This window comes from Armigeres subalbatus, chromosome 1 (genome assembly GCF_024139115.2).
Source record: "Armigeres subalbatus isolate Guangzhou_Male chromosome 1, GZ_Asu_2, whole genome shotgun sequence".
NCBI lineage: Eukaryota > Metazoa > Arthropoda > Insecta > Diptera > Culicidae > Armigeres > Armigeres subalbatus.
In genome coordinates, this window is record NC_085139.1 from 127,263,549 (window position 1) to 127,284,994 (window position 21,446).

Genomic DNA, 21,446 nt, shown 5'->3' on the forward strand with positions numbered 1-21,446 from the left:
TTGGTTTGGTTGGTTTGGTTGGTTTGGATTGGTTTGGTTGGTTTGGATTGGTTTGGATTGGTTTGGTTGGTTTGGATTGGTTTGGATTGGTTTGGATTGGTTTGGATTGGTTTGGATTGGTTTGGTTGGTTTGGATTGGTTTGGTTGGTTTGGTTGGTTTGGATTGGTTTGGTTGGTTTGGTTGGTTTGGTTGGTTTGGATTGGTTTGGATTGGTTTGGATTGGTTTGGATTGGTTTGGATTGGTTTGGATTGGTTTGGATTGGTTTGGTTGGTTTGGTTGGTTTGGTTGGTTTGGTTGGTTTGGATTGGTTTGGATTGGTTTGGTTGGTTTGGATTGGTTTGGATTGGTTTGGTTGGTTTGGATTGGTTTGGATTGGTTTGGATTGGTTTGGATTGGTTTGGTTGGTTTGGATTGGTTTGGATTGGTTTGGTTGGTTTGGATTGGTTTGGATTGGTTTGGATTGGTTTGGATTGGTTTGGATTGGTTTGGATTGGTTTGGATTGGTTTGGTTGGTTTGGATTGGTTTGGATTGGTTTGGATTGGTTTGGATTGGTTTGGATTGGTTTGGTTGGTTTGGATTGGTTTGGTTGGTTTGGATTGGTTTGGATTGGTTTGGATTGGTTTGGATTGGTTTGGATTGGTTTGGATTGGTTTGGATTGGTTTGGTTTGGATTGGTTTGGAAGGATTTGGATTGGTTTGGATTGGTTTTGGATTGGTTTGGTTGGTTTGGATTGGTTTGGATTGGTTTGGATTGGTTTGGATTGGTTTGGATTGGTTTGGATTGGTTTGGATTGGTTTGGATTGGTTTGGATTGGATTGGGATTGGGATTGGTTTGGATTGGTTTGGATTGGTTTGGATTGGTTTGGTTTGATTTGGATTGGATGTGGTTTGGATTGGATTTGGGTTGGTTTGGTTGGTTTGGTTGGTTTGGTTGGTTTGGATTGGTTTGGTTGGTTTGGATTGGTTTGGATTGGTTTGGATTGGTTTGGATTGGTTTGGATTGGTTTGTGTTGGTTTGGATTGGTTTGGATTGGTTTGGATTGGTTTGGATTGGTTTGGATTGGTTTGGTTGATTTGGATTGGTTTGGATTGGTTTGGATTGGTTTGGATTGGTTTGGATTGGATTTGGATTGGTTTGGATTGGTTTGGATTGGTTTGGTTGGTTTGGATTGGATTTGGATTGGTTTGGATTGGTTTGGATTGGTTTGGTTGGTTTGGATTGGTTTGGATTGGTTTGGATTGGATTTGGATTGGTTTGGATTGGTTTGGATTGGTTTGGATTGGTTTGGATTGGTTTGGATTGGTTTGGGTTGGTTTGGATTGGTTTGGATTGGTTTGGATTGGTTTGGATTGGTTTGGATTGGTTTGGGTTGGTTTGGATTGGTTTGGATTGGATTGGTTTGGTTTGGTTTGGATTGGTTTGGATTGGTTTGGATTGGTTTGGATTGGTTTGGATTGGTTTGGATTGGTTTGGATTGGTTTGGATTGGTTTGGATTGGTTTGGATTGGTTTGGATTGGTTTGGATTGGTTTGGATTTGGTTTGGTTTGGTTTGGAGTGGATGTGGTTTGGATTGGATTTGGATTGGTTTGGTTGGTTTGGTTGGTTTGGATTGGTTTGGATTGGTTTGGATTGGTTTGGTTGGTTTGGATTGGTTTGGATTGGTTTGGATTGGTTGGTTTGGATTGGTTTGGATTGGTTTGGATTGGTTTGGATTGGTTTGGATTGGTTTGGTTTGGTTGGTTTGGATTGGTTTGGATTGGTTTGGATTGGTTTGGTTTGATTTGGATTGGATGTGGATTGGTTTGGATTGGTTTGGATTGGTTTGGATTGGTTTGGATTGGTTTGGATTGGTTTGGATTGGTTTGGATTGGTTTGGATTGGTTTGGTTGGTTTGGATTGGTTTGGATTGGTTTGGTTGGTTTGGATTGGTTTGGTTGGTTTGGTTGGTTTGGTTGGTTTGGTTGGTTTGGATTGGTTTGGTTGGTTTGGATGGGTTTGGATTGGTTTGGATTGGTTTGGTTGGTTTGGATTGGTTTGGATTGGTTTGGATTGGTTTGGATTGGTTTGGATTGGTTTGGATTGGTTTGGTTGGTTTGGATTGGATTCGGTTGGTTTGGATTGGTTTGGTTGGTTTGGATTGGTTTGGATTGGTTTGGATTGGTTTGGATTGGTTTGGATTGGTTTGGATTGGTTTGGATTGGTTTGGATTGGTTTGGATTGATTTTGGATTTGGTTTGTGATTGGTTTGGGTTTGGATTGGATTTGGATTGGTTTGGAATGGTTTGGATTGGTTTGGATTGGTTTGGATTGGTTTGGATTGGTTTGGATTGGTTTGGATTGGTTTGGATTGGTTTGGATTGGTTTGGATTGGTTTGGATTGGTTTGGATTGGTTTGGATTTGATTTGTGTTGGTTTGGGTTTGGATTGGTTTGGATTGGTTTGGATTGGTTTGGATTGGTTTGAATTGGTTTGGTTGGTTTGGATTGGTTTGGATTGGTTTGGTTGGTTTGGATTGGTTTGGTTGGTTTGGATTGGTTTGGATTGGTTTGGATTGGTTTGGATTGGTTTGGATTGGTTTGGATTGGTTGGATTGGTTTGGATTGGTTTGGATTGGTTTGGATTGGTTTGGATTGGTTTGGATTGGATTTGGATTGGTTTGGATTGGTTTGGATTGGTTTGGATTGGTTTGGATTGGTTTGGATTGGTTTGGATTGGTTTGGATTGGTTTGGATTGGTTTGGATTGGTTTGGTTGGTTTGGATTGGTTTGGATTGGTTTGGATTGGTTTGGTTTGGTTTGGATTTGGATTGGTTTGGTTTGGTTTGGATTGGTTTGGATTGGTTTTGGATTGGTTTGGTTGGATTTGGATTGGTTTGGATTGGTTTGGATTGGTTTGGATTGGTTTGGATTGGTTTGGATTGGTTTGGATTGGTTTGGATTGGTTTGGATTGGTTTGGATTGGTTTGGATTGGATTGGGATTGGTTTGGATTGGTTTGGTTGGTTTGGATTGGTTTGGATTTGGTTTGGATTGGATGTTGGTTTGGATTGGTTTGGATTGGTTTGGGTTGGTTTGGATTGGTTTGGTTGGTTTGGATTGGTTTGGATTGGTTGGATTGGTTTGGATTGGTTTGGATTGGTTTGGATTGGTTTGGATTGGTTTGGATTGGTTGTGTTGGTTTGGATTGGTTTGTTGGTTTGGATTGGTTTGGATTGGATTTGGATTGGTTTGGATTGGTTTGGTTTGATTTGGATTGGTTTGGATTGGTTTGGATTGGTTTGGATTGGTTTGGATTGGTTTGGATTGGTTTGGATTGGTTTGGATTGGTTTGGTTGGTTTGGTTGGTTTGGATTGGTTTGGATTGGTTTGGATTGGTTTGGATTGGTTTGGATTGGTTTGGATTGGTTTGGATTGGTTTGGATTGGTTTGGATTGGTTTGGATTGGTTTGGATTGGTTTGGATTGGTTTGGATTGGTTGGATTGGTTTGGATTGGTTTGGATTGGTTTGGATTGGATTTGGGTTGGTTGGATTGGTTTGGATTGGTTTGGATTGGTTTGGATTGGTTTGGATTGGTTTGGGTTTGGTTTGGATTGGTTTGGATTGGTTTGGTTTGGTTTGGATTGGTTTGGATTGGTTTGGATTGGATTTGGATTGGTTTGGATTGGTTTGGATTGGTTTGGATTGGTTTGGTTGGTTTGGATTGGTTTGGATTGGTTTGGATTGGTTTGGATTGGTTTGGATTGGTTTGGTTTGATTTGGTTTGGTTTGGATTGGATGTTGGTTTGGATTGGATTTGGATTGGTTTGGGTTGGTTTGGATTGGTTTGGATTGGATTGGTTTGGATTGGTTTGGATTGGTTTGGATTGGTTTGGATTGGTTTGGATTGGTTTGGATTGGTTTGGATTGGTTTGGATTGGTTTGGATTGGTTTGGATTGGTTTGGTTTGGATTGGTTTGGATTGGTTTGGATTGGTTGGATTGGTTTGGTTTGATTTGGATTGGATGTGGATTGGTTTGGATTGGTTTGGATTGGTTTGGATTGGTTTGGATTGGTTTGGATTGGTTTGGATTGGTTTGGATTGGTTTGGTTGGTTTGGATTGGTTTGGTTTGGATTGGTTTGGATTGGTTTGAATTGGTTTGGATTGGTTTGGATTGGTTTGGATTGGTTTGGATTGGTTTGGATTGGTTTGGATGGGTTTGGATTGGTTTGGATTGGTTTGGATTGGTTTGGTTGGTTTGGATTGGTTTGGATTGGTTTGGATTGGTTTGGTTGGTTTGGATTGGTTTGGATTGGTTTGGTTGGATTCGGATTGGTTTGGATTGGTTTGGATTGGTTTGGATTGGTTTGGTTGGTTTGGATTGGTTTGGATTGGTTTGGATTGGTTTGGATTGGTTTGGATTGGTTTGGATTGGTTTGGATTGGTTTGGATTGGTTTGGATTGGTTTGGATTGGTTTGGATTGGTTTGGTTGGTTTGGTTGGTTTGGATTGGTTGGATTGATTTTGGATTTGATTTGTGTTGGTTTGTATTGGTTTGGGTTTGGATTGGTTTGGATTGGTTTGGAATGGTTTGGATTGGTTTGGATTGGTTTGGATTGGATTTGGATTGGTTTGGATTGGTTTGGATTGGTTTGGATTGGTTTGGATTGGTTTGGTTTGATTTGTGTTGGTTTGGGTTTGGATTGGTTTGGATTGGTTTGGATTGGATTGGGATTGGTTTGGATTGGTTTGGTTTGATTTGGATTGGTTTGGATTGGTTTGGATTGGTTTGGATTGGTTTGGATTGGTTTGGATTGGTTTGGATTGGTTTGGATTGGTTTGGATTGGTTTGGATTGGTTTGGATTGGTTTGGATTGGTTTGGATTGGTTTGGATTGGTTTGGATTGGTTTGGATTGGTTTGGATTGGTTTGGATTGGTTTGGATTGGTTTGGATTGGTTTGGATTGGATTTGGATTGGTTTGGATTGGTTTGGATTGGTTTGGATTTGGATTGGGTTTGGGTTGGTTTTGGTTTGGATTGGATTTGGTTTGGTTTTGGTTTGGATTTGGTTTGGTTTGGATTTGGATTGGATTTGGATTGGATTTGGATTGGATTTGGATTGGATTTGGATTGGATTTGGATTGGATTTGGATTGGATTTGGATTGGATTGGGATTGGAATTGGATTGGATTTGAATTTGATTTTGATTGGATTGGGATTGGAATTGTATTTGTTATGATTTTTAATTTGAATCTAAAGGGTTTGGATTGCATTTGAATTTGTTTGGATTTAAATTATCTTTAGATTGGATTCGCAGTCGATTGAATTTGGATAGTATTTGAATATTCAATTTGGATTTGGATTGGATTTGTTCTTGGATTTGGATGGAACTTTAATTGGATTATTATTGGATTTGGATTAAATTTGAGTTGGCTTTGATATTTCAATCCAAGTTTATAAAATCCAAATTCAATTCAAATCTATCCAAATCCAATATAAATCCAATCCATTAAAAATCATAACCAAATCCTAGTCATATCCAATGGAAGTCCAATCCAACTTTAATTTAAATCTTTTAAAAATGCAATAAACTTCCTTTTAAATTCAATGCAAATCTAATTCAAATCCATTCTCAATTTTATCCAAATTCATTCCAAATGTATTTTTTGAGTTATTTACGGCATATATTTTATTGTTTCACATATAGTACGAATTGCGTAGCTTTCTTACGAAATCGATATAAAGGATATTATTGTTATTACAATTATTGTGCTATACTTGTCAAATCCGACCAGGTCTTTCTAGGTTGACCTTTGAAGCGTTGATTCGATGTCACAGATTACGAGTTCTTCGATAAGAATCGCTTAAATGTCGGGTCCTTTTTTCGAAAACTATCTGGTTCGTTTCCAGTTATTGTCGAGTTCATTACACGAACGAAATTCGATTTCCAGCAGAAAATAAACTCATCTTACGTAATTTGGAATCAGGCGAACTGAACGAAGTACTTCTCGAATGACTCCTATATTACACTTCTATCGAAATGAAAGATTCATCCCCTAATGAGAATGCGAATGATAGAATGTTAAAACAGTATGAACAACAAGCAGAAAAGCTTTTGGAATCGATTCCAATTTCCAACTCCAAGTTTATCCCAGTATCGACCTCAAACAGAATATCTTAGTGATTAGTTCTACATAAGCACATCGTCGACTGTTAGCCGTACCATCCGAGGATTTCCTTCTACACTCAGCTGCTCTTTCTCTCGCTTTTATACCAACTTCAATCGCTATGTAATCTGCCCAGCTTACACGTTTATATTAAATAATTGATGAATGATACCTCCCTGTCGTCGTCGTCGTTCTAATTCCGACCTTTTTGCATTTATTTTCCTATTCCAGATACCGAATCGAAAAGGACGTAGAAACGAAAATAATTGCCCCTGCTCCGGATTGCAAATTCAAGCCAAAAACCGAACCAAACCGTTATTAAATGCATAAATTTCATCCTGACTATCGAAGCTGAACCCTGTGGTAGAAATACCACATCGTTGCACCGTACCACCCTAGACCCTGCTGATGAATGCAATGCTCACACTGGATGCTGAGGACCGGTGGTAACAACATTGGAAGCTCTATGCAATTCAGTGAATCAGAGAGCAGTGCAACTCCCACCCAACTACTGCAGCAACAGCAACAACAAGAACAACTACGGCAACCAAACTAAAAGTGATCCCCTGTGGGTCCAAATAGGTGTGTTGGCTGTGAGTGTGAAAACGGGTGTATTCCAGGCGAGGAGCGAGGTCTTGTGGTTTCCTATGTTTGCAATCTGAATCAAATCAATACCGGCGATGTGTTCCAAAGCTATCACTAGTAGTAGCAGCAGTAGCAGTAATGCTCTGATAGTTGGTGCTCTGTTTTTAATAATCGTAGAAATAAATCAAACCGATTGTAATTCCATACTGCCCAAAGTGGGTAGCGTTACGGGAGGGCTGCTGAACAATAACGACGTTAGCATTGGCACCAGTGGTTCCAGCAGTAGCAGTAGTAGTGAGCGGTCTGCTAGCAGTTATGACGAGACGACCAACCCCCACTCGACGACTGCTGGGGGCTCTGCGGGGAGCACCAGCAGCCCGAATTCCGTCAGCAGCGATGCCTCCGTAGGCACGGCCTCTTCGCCTTCATCGTCCAGTCAAAATGCCACCACGGCAAACGGATTCGAAGGACAGATACCCCTGGAACGATTGCCATCCAATACTCTGCTCAAGTATACTGCCTACAAGGATGTTTCGATTCTACATTTCCGTATACCGACCGACACCCGTACCGCCTTCTTTAGTTTTAAGGCATACGAAGAATCTAAAAGTGCCTTTCGTAAGTATTTTTTCGATTGTATGCCTGTAATAAGCTCTTCTAATGATGGTCTACTTTGAATAACGAATAAGCGAATGCGGTGAAACTGTGTTGGATGAAGGGTAAAATGCCCAATAGTGGACTAGTAGCGAAATTTTGCTCTTTCTGGCATAAGGAGTGGGAATTCTCAAAATATTAATTTTGTGTGATATCTAATATCAAGCTCTGCATCTCCTCTTTACGATACATACATAAAACACTCAAATACTCGACGTTATTCGTTGAAATTAACATTTTAAAGTCTGACTGAATTCGCGCTATAGTAGACTCCCTGGGGGTCCATAATAGGAAATTGCTCCCTATAGTCGACACTTCATTTGATTTTTATGTTCCGTTTCAGGACGTTCTTCTTTCCTATTATGGACCCCTCAAAATATTCCTATAATGGACACTCTCGTGTTTATTTTTTATAGAATTGTAAAAAATCGTTTAATTTAACTATCCATAACATTTCCAATGCATGTAGTCAAATCATAGGAGTGTAAGGCAGGTTCTCCCAATGGAGTTTCATAGCAAAATGTTTACATTGTGCTGTAATGATGCAAAAATGACGGAAGGGTCTACTATTGGTTGGGGGTCCACTATTGGGCACTTTACCCAATCTCTATATAATAAAAATGAGTTTGGGTGTCCTTCCTGATGATTTAACTTACGAACGGGTTGACCGATTTGCAAGATTTTCTCACTAATAGATTCGTTTCGAGATCCGTAAGGTTTGTACATACGAAAAGGTGGTGAATTTAACGAGGAAAGGTAAAAATTCATAAGAATACACTTTTTGGTCAGCTGTTGAGGAAAACAAAACAATCACATCGAAATTGATCTAGAGTGCGGTGCTGCAAATAGTTCATTATGACATTTTCACTACCCGGGCAAAGCTGGGTTTCTTTCGCTAGTAGTGATATGAAAGTCTAATCCTGAAATCCACCTGACGAATAAACCCGTATCATAAAAGGACCGGTGCTTCATGCCCACTCAAGATAAAATACACAGCAGCTCAATGTCTGCTTGTAAACGCTGACAGCTGTTTTTGAAAAATTTTATATTCCTTATTCTTTTTGTATGCTATGATTTTTCGAAGATAAACCATCACAGCACTGTTGACGTGCTTACCAACAATAACTAGTCAACCATTCTAGTCTCCAATATAGTCAAAAGCGTCACACTAGTACTCTTTCTCACTATACAGGAGTTGGACAGTAGAAGCATAAGTATTATATTGCTAATGTCGCTCCTGTTCGCGTGACTAACATCTAGGTCACTTTGATCTGGCAGCCAAAGTACCGGTACTACAAGTGTCAAACTAATGTTGGTAATGAAACAAAACATGCACTACAACATTATTTATAACAAACCGACAAGTTAGGCTTGTGGAAGCATATTTTGGCAAAACACTTTTAATGACTACAGCGTCACTAGCGTTCTATAAGTACTTATGCTTCTACTGGTTGGACAGAATGGCATGTCGGAAATGCTATTTTTTGGTCGCTTGTATTTTTTTCTTTTGAGTAAAATATTGTCCCTTTCAATATTTATTTGCAGATATTAGAGCTTTTCCTGAGTTGATTGATATAATGATGTCGCCGATCGGTCAAAAAACACCTGAGGGCCGTTTCCGTAAAATCCGTGAAACTGAACATAAGTGGCCATTGTAAAACCATTTTCATTTATACCAATGTGAGTATCAAACTTCACGATTTTCAAAGGCCATAATAATGCAAATATAAGTGGTATAGGGGAAAATGGCCTAAATCCACCTATAAGGATGAACAGTCCAATTAAATTGTATACACTGCATTTCGGAGCGGATGTTTTCATGAACAATTGGGTTGTCTAGGGCTATATATGTTTTTACATATTCTGAATCTGCATAAAAAACTGAGCCTAACCCCATTTTTTCAGAATTTTTGGAGCCCCGGAACTATTTTTAATTTGCATTTTAAATTTGTATGGGACTAAAAATTTGTTCTTATGCTGCATGGGCCAAATGTCATTCTATGAATGTTAGTGTCATTCTATCGATTGAAATGGCTTATTGTTTGCTGCACAAAAATGTAAATGAAAGGTTTAAAAACAAAATAAAAATATGTTGGAGATCAGGAAAACATGCTCTTTATGTTAAACTATAAAAAACCTCATATTTTTCTTTGCTGAACAACCCAATTGTCTTACAGGTGTGCGCCGGTCCAAAAATCATCGGTGGTGCCGATGTTTGCCCTTCCTCAAAAGATTCATATCAATTTTCAAGTGAAATATTTCTAGGCTTCCACCAAAAAATCTCTCGTATTCGCACCAAAATGTGTTCCTTATTACCAATGGATTTTTTTATTACAAATCTTTATTAGATATACTTGCAGCACTCGGCTGGCTCAACATTAATTTTATTAAAATTTTAATGACAGTGAATTTTACAGTTTTGAAGTTAATTCTTCACAATTTTCAAAGAAAATTCTTCTGAACATCCAAAGAAAACTCTTTTTGTTTTCCACAATTTTTTCTTTAATTCAGGAAAGTTTTCTTTGGAATTTCGGGAAAATTTGTCATGGAAATTCATAAGATTTTTCTTTGGGTGGATAGAGGAACAGCGAGAGTAGATTTTTCGTTTTTATAACTCGGTACTAAATAGATAACGTCTAATTGTAATGGGAATACATATTCGTTCCAAAATATAGTGTGAACAGTTACGTTGGGCCATTTTCCAACATAGGTCTGTTTTAGACCATTCTCCCAGGAGCAGTCATATTTTTATTGTTATGGCCTTTAAGAACTATGAAGTTTGACACCCATACCGTGTGGGACTGAAATCCGTACAGCACCGAAATCCGTCCACCTCATGATATATCAATAAATTAATGAGAATTAAAGGTAATTTATATAGAAATAACTTATCCTATCCTATTCAGATACTTGACAATAAGCTTTTAGGGCATAATTGCATAATTGCCCCAAAAGTAACTGTATTTAATTGCTAATTGCGAATTACATAAGATAACCGAAATACAAATCGAAGAGATCGCTTCTCAAGGTGCGTATTGAATTATTTACAGTGGTGGTTTAGTCAGTCAGTCTGTTTTAATTTAAATATTTAGCTAATAAATAGCTGTACGGATTTTGATCCTTTGGCTCGAAAACCGTCCACGGTGGACGGATTTCGATTCAAGAGTAGTTGATTTAATTCATTATTTTATCATGTTATTCGGAGTTTTTAATATGTAAATGTTCAGCACTATAGAAGCCTTTTGACGGTTTGACGGGATTCGCGGGAACGCCAATATCTGTTTGTTTGGTGTTTGTCGACAATTTCCAACTTACCCTCAAACAATCTGGAATATCTCCGATATTTGGCAATCTGGACATTTTCCAAAACTAGATGAATTTTCCCGTCTAACCCTGGAAGAATCATGAAAATCGGTTGATATTTCATAGAATTATGGTAATCTGAATTTTGATAAAAAATTTCCTGTCCCGATCATTCTGTCCAATCCCTGTAGGGGCTGTCCCTAAACCACGTAGACTCTTGGGGGGGGGGGGGGTTTGTTTTTCGAAAAAGTCTACGATAGTCTATGAAGGGTGACGGGGGGGTATAACAAAAGTCTACTTATTTTTTTTGAAAACAATGTATACATCAGCTTTGAGCGGAGTACACTAGTTTGATTTTTTTTTTTTGGGATTTTCCGTTTTTTTTACATGACTTGACCGAAATAATCTCTTGAGTTTCTCCATAAAAATGTTATGAATTTCACTGAAGTAAAAGTCTGAACTACAGCTTACAACTATCAAGAATTTCACCAGAAAGTTCTTCTGTGTTGAGCAGAGAAAATCTCTTTCAACATCTTCACTTGAATTTTACTGCAGATTCTACTAGAATTTCTTTTGATTTTCGGAATTTCTTTGCAAACTATGGAAATTATGTCGTACTGCCACGGATTTTTTTTTTTCAATTTACAAAATCCCAGAAAAAGTTTTTAGAATGCCCAAAATATATTGTTTGGAGCTTGTAAAAGGAATTCTCCGAAATTTCCGCGAGAAACCCTTCAGAATACTCACTGGAGATTTACTCGATTTTTATTTTCTTAATTTCGGAATTTTTCGGAATTTTTGCGAGGAATTCTTTGGACATATAAGCAAAAATATTCGAAATGACCGTGGAAAATTCTTCGTAAATTTCTTCGGCAGATATAATACAAATTCTTTGGAATTATCGATGGAAAATTTTCGGAATTTCTAAATATTTTTTTTAAACTTGCACGAGATTTTTTTTTAATTTCCCATCAAAAACAGTTTTAGTTTCCACAAAAAAATTGCAATTTTTATAAAAAAGGCCTTTCTATAGATACTATAGTTTTCGTGGAAATTATTTCGATTTTTTTATTGCTTGCTTAAAATTGCTTAAAACGTGGTTGATTTCCATATCGCATATGAGGTTTTGTAAAATTTGTAAAAGTCTACGTAGACTTTAAGGGGTGGGGGAAGGGGTTTCGGAAAAGTCTGCGAAAGTCTACTAGGGGGGACGGGGGGTTTGAAAAAGTGAAATTTCGGTCTACGTGGTTTGTGGACAGCCCCGTACGTTTTCGAAAGGCACGTACACTGAAAACCAAAACTACACAAAAGTGGGTTGTTTGCACTCAAAACCGTGGTTTGGGCCAATAACCCAAATTTGAGTAAAATGACTTTTCTGGCACTAGGTAGTTTGCCTTTAATCCCATGTAAACAATTTACCCAAAGCTGAGTTTAATTTATCCAAAGCGGACCTTGATCAACCCAAAATAGAGAATATTGAATTTACTCAAATTTGGGTTATTGGGCTGAGCAACCTCGATGAGGTGTTTGCATCTTGCTCTAGTTTTGATAGCAATCATGGGAAAGAAAGGGAAAACTACCCAAATTTGGGTAAATTTTTTCTGCGATATTCTCAATAGGGCGTATATTGAACTCAAAGTTAGGGTTGATTTATCTGTCCGTGTATAAGACCTCACGATACTGACGTACGGAATACCACGCGCCTCCACACGCCTGAATGGACGTGTCTACATACGCGTACCGGACGCGTATTGTGTAGTTCTCTAAGCACTACCAGCTAACAGTCATTTGAAAAGCGGTTATAAACTGCCTACAGAGAACGATTGTTTCTGTCGTCACTTGTATAGGAACATCTTTTGCTGGCTATGATAGACTGGGAGAAGAAGAAAGCTAGCATGTTTAGGAATAAAAAGGAACCGAAACGACAATCTTTCTCTGTAGTTTCTAACTTCTATGCTCATTTGGCCTCCATGAACTTGTCGACAACATAACATCATCACCTTTTAGCTGTGTACCATTACATGTTATTTTCTGAAGCTATTACTACAATTAGCTACAATTATCTAAACTTTTATACAATTGGAATGAAACGAAAGAAAAATATTGGAAAACTTTCAACCCTCGCGAGGCCTAGTTGGACTTCCTGACCCGTTCGCGTGAAAATTTGTATGCAGTGGTTTTCGGTGTCGGGGAAGATGGTTCTTTCCTCGCTCTAGAATGGGGGAGGGTCTCCTAAACAAATGAAACACACAATTCGGCATAACTCGGGAACTAATCAAGCAAATGGAACCCAATATGTCATGTAGAAAAAAAATATTTTTTTTACTTGAACTTTGCCAAATAAAATCGAATCGCAGAGCAAACATAAAAAATTATAATTGTGACTATAAAATAAATGTTTGTGCTAACTAATTAGTTTTGGGCGTGACCAAGTTTGACAAGTCAGCTAGTGTTTGAATAATTTTTTTAAAAAATCGATGAACACATATTTGTCTGTAACCATAAATCTATTCCAGTCGTCGATTATTGTGATTCAATTTAACGGGCCACTAAAAAACGGGAATTTTAATACTTCAATACTTTTCTATAAGAACAATAATGCTTTCAGAGCAATATTACCTTATGTGAATAGATTCTTAGAATTTACAGAAAATTATCGCCCACACACTTTTACTCCAACATGTTCAGTGTTTTACAACACGGCGTCGAAACAGGAAGTACTGCGGCGCGCATTGCGCAATTCTTTCAAGCGAACAAAGATAGTTAGTGTGTGGTACTAGCCGAGATACTAGTAAACATTGCATTGTGACGAACGGTGAATAAAGCATGACAAACCTGCATGCAAACACTAACCGTGAGACTCTTCCCAATCATCCAAGTAGCCACGATGCTACCTCGCCACAATCAGTTTTGGAATGTCAAATGGACTGGACGAGCAGGAACAGTGGCTGCTTGGAGTGATCTCTTTCCGCCAGTATTTTAAGTCTTCACAATGGCGATCCTGCCAGGTGTCTGTATTTTCACGATTTACAGAATCTAAAAAAAACGAAATTTACTGGGCGAAAAGGGATCACTCTGAGCACAAAATGGAAACAGTGTTTGTGTTAGTGTTTTTAATTCAAAATGAGAAAGATTTTGTGAAATTTATTTGAACAGTTAGCAGATTTGATTTCCAACAATATGCAGTGAGTATAAATGTTAGCGGGTAGGGATGACCGTGCAGATGGCGGGTCGGTAGTACTGCGCACATGCGAGTCATTAGTGCCGCGCAAATAGCGGTTAATTAGTACCGCGCAAATGACGAGCCGATAGGGCCGTGCAGATACCGGGTCGGAAGGACCGCGCAGATAGCGAGTCGGAAGAACCACGAAGAAAGCGGGTCGGAAGGACCGCGCAGATAGCGGGTCAGTTGGACCGCGCAGATGACGGGTCGGAAGGCCCGCGCAGATAGCGAGTCGGAAGGACCGCGCAGATAGCGGGTCGGATGGACCGCGCAGATAGCGGGTCGGATGGACCGCGCAGATAGCGGGTCGGAAGGACCACGAAGAAAGCGGGTCGGAAGGACCGCGCAGATAGCGGGTCAGTTGGACCGCGCAGATAGCGAGTCGGAAGGACCGCGCAGATAGCGGGTCAGTTGGACCGCTCAGATAGCGGGTCGGAAGGACCGCCTGGAAAGCGGGTCATTAGGATCGCGCTGATAGCGGGTCAGTTGGACCGCGCAGATAGCGGGTCAGTTGGACCGCGCAGATAGCGGGTCGGAGGGACCGCCTGGAAAGCGGGTCATTAGGATCGCGCAGATATTTTGTTAGGACTACGTACCAGAGTCGATAGGACCGCAATTCTAGAATCCAGGGTGAATCAATCTCACCCAAAAGAGTTATAGCAACATGATTGTCCTCATGTTGTTCCGTCGTTTCAGGAGAGTGTCCATTTCCAATAATCGACATCGGCTTTAATAGCAAGTCGTTGGGAAGTAGAGGAAAGTGCAAGGGATCGATTGGTACTAGATTTAGGCAGCGTATCCATCAGCTATCATGCGCCAGGAAAGGTCGGGAAAGTTGAAATCAGCAAAGCAGGAGAATAAATATACAAAGCCCTATTTTTCCTTTGAGCTGTTGCTGTCTTTCTCGTGACTTAGAAAAAGCAATAATAATTGCACTTCATTCAGAAATAATTGTTCCTGAATGTCAAATGTTGAACAACTGTGATAATGATAACTGCGACAAAAAAATGACTTATGCCAAGTAAGTCGAAGTCAATCGCTCAATCAACATTGAAATGAAGTTTAAAAGTAACAATAAAGCATCGAAAATATGCAAAATAACTAATTCTAACAAATTTAATTTTGAAATCAATCATAAATGAAGAAGTAAACATATTTTCGCAAAGATTCTAGATTGGAAATCTCACGTATTTTTTTTTTCTGGAGAGGAAGGTGGATGTGTGGTACTAGCCGAGATACTAGTAAACATTGCATTGTGACGAACGGTGAATAAAGCATGACAAACCTGCGTGCAAACACTAACCGTGAGACTCTTCCCAATCATCCAAGTAGCCACGATGCTACCTCGCCACAATCAGTTTTGGAATGTCAAATGGACTGGACGAGCAGGAACAGTGGCTGCTTGGAGTGATCTCTTTCCGCCAGTATTTTAAGTCTTCACAGTTAGAAAAGTACACGATGGACAATTTTAAGCGTGAAAATGTTTCGAAAACTGTTAAAGCTGTTTTGGTTTACTGAGTTCTATTGTATACAAAGACGATTGGAGGGTCAAAGACACGAAGCAACTCATTAATGGGATCAGAATCACTTCCGGAAATGGCAGCCGTTCAGCGATCATGTGATACCAGCAAGATTTAGCTACGCCGCACGGCGGACCACGAACCATATGCTATTAATCATTAATCTAAGTTTGAAAACTAAGGTCAACCCTTTTTATAACATATATCAGAATGAACTGTACTTCTTTGTAGTTTTGTTCCCGAGCCATTCTTCCATTCCCGTTATTCACTAACTTGTTAGCCAAAAGTTTCACCCAACACATAGATACTGGAACAGTGTGAGATAATTCATCAGCCCATTCCTTTCCAACTAGACAAGAATGGCCATGCCACACCTATATAAGGTGTAAAGCACTACCAGCACTAGCGGACAACCTATAGTTGTCAGAGGGCAAAACCGATCTTCCTTCTTGTCGGATTTTTTTGTTTGTGAAATAATTCCGAATAATTTCAATTCGGTCCAAAGCCCTATAAAGCCCTTGGAAATAACATTCTATTAAACTATTGATCTGCGTAGTTCGGCAGTGCTAGCAGATAAAAAAGATTTTTTGCATAGACTATAATGAAAACTAAAAAATTAGAAATTGTCCACAAAAAAATAGAAAATTGCCAATAAAGAAATCAGGATATACGCAATAAATAAATATAAAGTTTCCACAAACAATGCAAAATTTCCATAAACAATTAAGAATTTTGCACAAAAATAAGAATAGATCAGCAGTTCTAGAACCAAAAATTGCAATTATAAAAGAAAAATTTTCCATAAAGAAATCAAAATTTTCCATTGAAAAAAAAATCCATAGATAAATCTATACCAAATTGTTTCACAATCAACTGAAATCGTACTCCGGTGTCGTTGCCGGATTTGAAGCTGCTACCGGACAATCATCAGCAGAAGCAACGGAGAGCGTAATTGAAGTGCCCGAGGAAGATGTACTCGAGTTGGATATATATTCATCAGAAAGAACGGAAACATTCGAAACCGTAACCGAAACATCCGGAACTCGATGGTAGAACGCGAGAAGCTAGCGCAGAAGATGACATTCAAAAACAAGACAGATAAGATTTGGTTTCTTGAGAAAGAAGTAATTGGCTATACCGATTACTATCAAAACAATAAAAGAGGAAAAAACCCAGATTAATCCACCTAGCGTTGGTGGTGCCTTTCTCGCATTTAGTTAAGACACCAACCTTATGTGGGGTTTATATAGTCCGATGTACCATTTTCTTCATAACTTTTAAACGCAATGACCGATCGTTATAAAATTCAATAGTGAACAACAAGGCTTTGTCCCCTGTCGAATGAAACTTGTTGCGAGAAAATCGAGAAAATGAGGATTACTGTACGAAAAGTTGTCTAATGTTTTTTATAGCTTTTGTGCACACACATACACACACATACACACATACATACACACGGACAGACAGACATGTGCTCAGCTCGTCGAGCTGAGTCGATTGGTATATAATACTATGGGTCTCAGAGGCTTCTATAAAAAGTTCGTTTTCGGAGTGAAATGATAGCCTTTCGGTACAACTTAGTTGTACGAGAAAGGCAAAAAGCAACAAGCGAAGACGGGACCATTTAATTACGGAAGGGTCGATAGACCGATTCCCACCGAAGAAGACATTACGCAGAAAAACATATGAAACTTCTGCGGAATAATCAGTTATTTTCAAAGTTTTCGGCTCCGTAGAGTTTTTTAATAAACAACTGAGCCAAATAAATAAACGGAACATTTTCTTATTAACTGGAAGCCAGTACTGGGTATGCCTAACGTCTGTTATGCCTAACGTACTTATAATGCCTAACGTTGCGGACCCGTTCTGCGCTACCTACGTCCGAAGCTTCGATCTGGTATTTTCTAAAACCTATACGCGAATAGACCTTTGCGCCGATCTGTTTTGAGCCGGCGGCGGCTTAGCCGGGCCACGCGATTGCTCTCGGTGGCGGCGGCTCGGATCGGCGCGGTTCAAAATTATCGTTCAAACATTTCTTCGGTGGGTGACGAAAAGTGCTTTCGTTAAATATTTGCTTTTCTCGTGCCCTAATCGCAATAAGTATAATTTATATAGTACATACGCTGCAAAGTACTCCATCAGGAAGACCATGCGAAGAATCACCTAAGGTTCCTTCATAATAATTTCAGGAATTTCTTTACGGTGAGAAGGTGGAGGAGTGATTTCTCTAGAAATTCTTCTCGAATTTTCTTCATGAATTCTTCAATACGTCGTTTAAGGGGGTGTGTGATTTCTAGTGAGCACTCTAGCAAAAATATTATGAACTATGACTTTCTTAGCCTGGCGGATACACCTAAACTCCTAGATAATGACGACACCTAAAACTCCTAGATAAGGAATTCTTGGAGTGAATTAAAAATCTGGGAGAGTTAAACCCCCCAGAATTCTTGAATGAGAGTTTCACAGTAATTCTAATTTAAAGAACTTTTAGAAGCCATGTCGGATGGAATTCTTATTATTCATACAATAATCTTCCTCCATAATGCGATGCAGATGCAGATGCAGAAATTCCCCAGAGTTATCAGATAGAAGAACTATCTGGCATATGGTGAGTAAAGCTCGATCCACTTAGTATTTGGCCGTTTCTTTCCAATTACTGCGGCGCCTCTGGTGGCCGTACCGAGAAGTAAAATACATCACATCGTTGCGGAAGGTTTGTTTAATTTATGGTGAAAGTTTCAGCAGTATTGATGCTCACGTTCAAAAGTTGTCGAAAATGGAACGCGAGAGATGGGAACAAATTTTGCACAATCACGTTGGAAATCCAACAGCCCTGCCGTCCTGTTTAGTCACGCTTAGTCGACAACTAAGAAGCTTTCTCCTAAAGCAAAAATTTGTGTTGGTCTATTTCAGCTCATTAAAACTCAGATTCGCCTATATGGGTCTCAGTATGATAGTTACTATCAACTGTGTGTACAAAAAATAGTAAACCAATCGGTTTACATGTTGTGCTTTGCGAGGACGGCTTCGCACTGCCGGCGCCCCCATGAGTCGCAGTTGAGCGCTGATAGTTACTATCAACCCCCAAAGCTAACATGTTGTGCATCCGCGAGTACGGCTTCGCACTGCCGGCGCCCCCATGAGTCGCAGTTGAGCGCTGATAGTTACTATCAACCCCCAAAGCTAACATGTTGTGCATCCGCGAGTACGGCTTCACACTGCCGGCGCCCATATGGGTCTTGATTCTGCATTGAAAGTATTCTATTGTTCACCTAAAATCGCATTCCAGCATCCCCTGAAAACATATTTTATTTTGGGATACTTGGGTCATACAGCCCTGCCGTCCTGTTTAGTCACGCTTAGTCGACAACTAAGAAGCTTTCTCCTAAAGCAAAAATTTGTGTTGGTCTATTTCAGCTCATTAAAACTCAGATTCGCCTATATGGGTCTCAGTATGATAGTTACTATCAACTGTGTGTACAAAAAATAGTAAACCAATCGCTAAATAAACATTTTTTTTTCCACAACAAAAAATCAATAAAGATCAATTAAAATATGAAAATTTCGTTGAAAAAATATTAAAAAGCAACAAAACTGAGCATTTTTTCATGAATGACCTTTTCTTTAAAAGCGTTTATTGTTCATGAAAAATTTAATCAATTTTATTGTTTTTAATTTTGTTTATGGAAAAAAAATATTTATTTTGTGGAAAATTTTGTAATTGTTTGTTTTACAATGGAACATTTATATTTTTTATGAAAAAATCTACTTTTATAATTGCAATTTTTGCGTTTAAAAGTGCTTATTTATTTTATTTATTTTTGATTTGTGTAAAATTTTTAATTGTTAATGGAAATTTTTACGATATTTGCGAAAACTTCATATTCGGACGTTCTTCAGCAAAGGTTTTATGCCACTTTGTTTACGATGAACTGAAACCTCTATATGATAGCGAGATCGTGGTACAAGGTAGACCCACGGCCCTACAAGCTATTTGTAGCCCATTCAGTAGTACAGAATTTAGAATAAACGAGTATTTACGAATAAAGAGAAGTGCCATCCAAACTAAACCTTACTGATAAGACTACCAAGTGGAGTCATGGGATTTACTTTATCGCCGATAATCGGTGGTGTGGCGGGCCAGAGTTTCTACAACTTTCGGAAAAAATGTGGTCCAAATCGATGGAATCCACAACCGAGGAAGCCAGAACTTCAGTGTTGCTTCAGAACTTTTAGCGATTCGCAAGTTAGAAAAGGATTTTGCGCACTACGGCATATGTTCTTCGTTTTCTCTTCAATATCGCTAAACCAAAACAGGAAATTTGACTGTAAAGTATGCGGGTTACTTTCAGTTGCTGTCGCAACAACTGTTTTGTAAAGTGCATTATTGGGCCACCAAAATGACGTCAGGTTAACGTTATTACCCATAATCATGTTAAGAACGAACGATACTGTCGAATAATTTAACCATTTGATTTTGCTGGCGAAAACGAGAAGGCACATCAACTTTTGTTCTAAAGAACTTTGTCTTATTGCCGATTCGTATTCATGTAGCTTTGGCAATTTGTTTTCTGGATGACTAAAATAACAACTCTTCATTTGAAATAAAGAAATGCCTTTTTTATGTAAAATGCAAAAAATACAAATTTGGAAATGAAGTTGCTGCGTTTTAAATATTAGATAAGACAATTTGTATTACCTAACAATCAGAAGAAAAACATTTGCAAATTCAGCTTCAGTTTCTAGTAAGTCAAACTAGCTTTCAGTTCCAATTAAATCAAATCGAGATCATGAGAATGACGATGACGACATAGTAAAAGAACTTACACGATCAGCCACCGCTCGTTATAGGGTTTGTATTGATAGAACCAAATAAACTTTTGCTTTGGTATTAAATTAAATTCTCGGTATCCCCAATTCAACACAATTTATGCTACGGATTAAACCTGTCAGCATAAATTGTGTCCCTTAAGAGATTCACCGTTGCCCAAAATTTTCTTGGCTATATCATTGTAGACCAAATTTAAATTTACCTTTCCAACCCAAAATCGACGCTCGCAAATCAATAGATATCTACACCAAGCATATCATATAGCACACCAATGTCCCCTGAAGACCATCCTAGTGAGATTGCTTTTCTGCCGGTTCGGCCGATTGTCTCACCAATAAACTGGTCAATTTCATTTTCGTCTTCTTATGCCTCTCTTCGACAGAACGTGTGTGTCAACCGAACGACATAACGTTACACCTGAAAGCTGGCAGCTATCCAGTGATAAGTCCGGAGAACATAACCTTCCCGAAGCATTTCCTCAGTGCAGATGAAAGGTAAGTGGAATTGATCTCGTCCGCAGTGTTCGTGGTGGGTTGGGCAATGATGCAACGCTGCTAGAACAATGTTTGAGGCAAATTAAATTATTTTATTATTATTATGAATTGTTTGTCTACAGATAAAATTGTCAACACAATGCCGTTTGCTTAAAATAAATTAATGAATCTAAAAAAACAAATATGCTTCAATAACAATAATGTTTTAACTAGAATGCTTTAAAATATTTTTTCCTATGAACTTGCACACTTGAACATCCCAGTGGAGGAAAAAAATGTTTTCTTTATTCTTTGTTTGAGAGAGCAAATTTAATCATCACAATCCGATGCGATGTACCTACCCATCAAGCGTTAAAAAACGATCGAACCCTTTCCGCCACACCACATCACACCTCTATTCCCATTGTCACCGTTCGCATGCAATTCATTGATGCTGGTAACGTTTGCTGGGGCAAATAAAAATCCGCGATAAATCGGGGGGTTACATTTTTTATGGGTTCTCAGCAGATTTTTTACGACCGACAGATACCAACAACCCACGAAGGGATAAGGATAAAGACCAAATCGTTGATCATCTCGACCATCTCGACGAAGCGCGCCAAAGTAAACGATTTCTTTCCTTTTTTTGTCCTGCGATAACAACGTCATGGGCAGCCTGGTTTATGTCTCTATAGTAGCAGTATGA

General features: G+C 38.8%; 1 protein-coding gene across 1 annotated transcript in view; it reads left to right on the top strand.

The window, feature by feature from the left end:
* LOC134205102 (uncharacterized) overlaps positions 1-21,446 on the top strand; it is a 100,185-nt gene that overhangs the window by 39,982 nt on the left and 38,757 nt on the right. Inside the window, exons 2-3 of the mRNA XM_062680028.1 lie at positions 6,383-7,354; positions 20,650-20,761. Coding sequence (XP_062536012.1) covers positions 6,832-7,354; positions 20,650-20,761 — 635 coding nt within the window. The 5' untranslated portion in view covers positions 6,383-6,831. The remainder of the gene's footprint in view (positions 1-6,382; positions 7,355-20,649; positions 20,762-21,446) is intronic.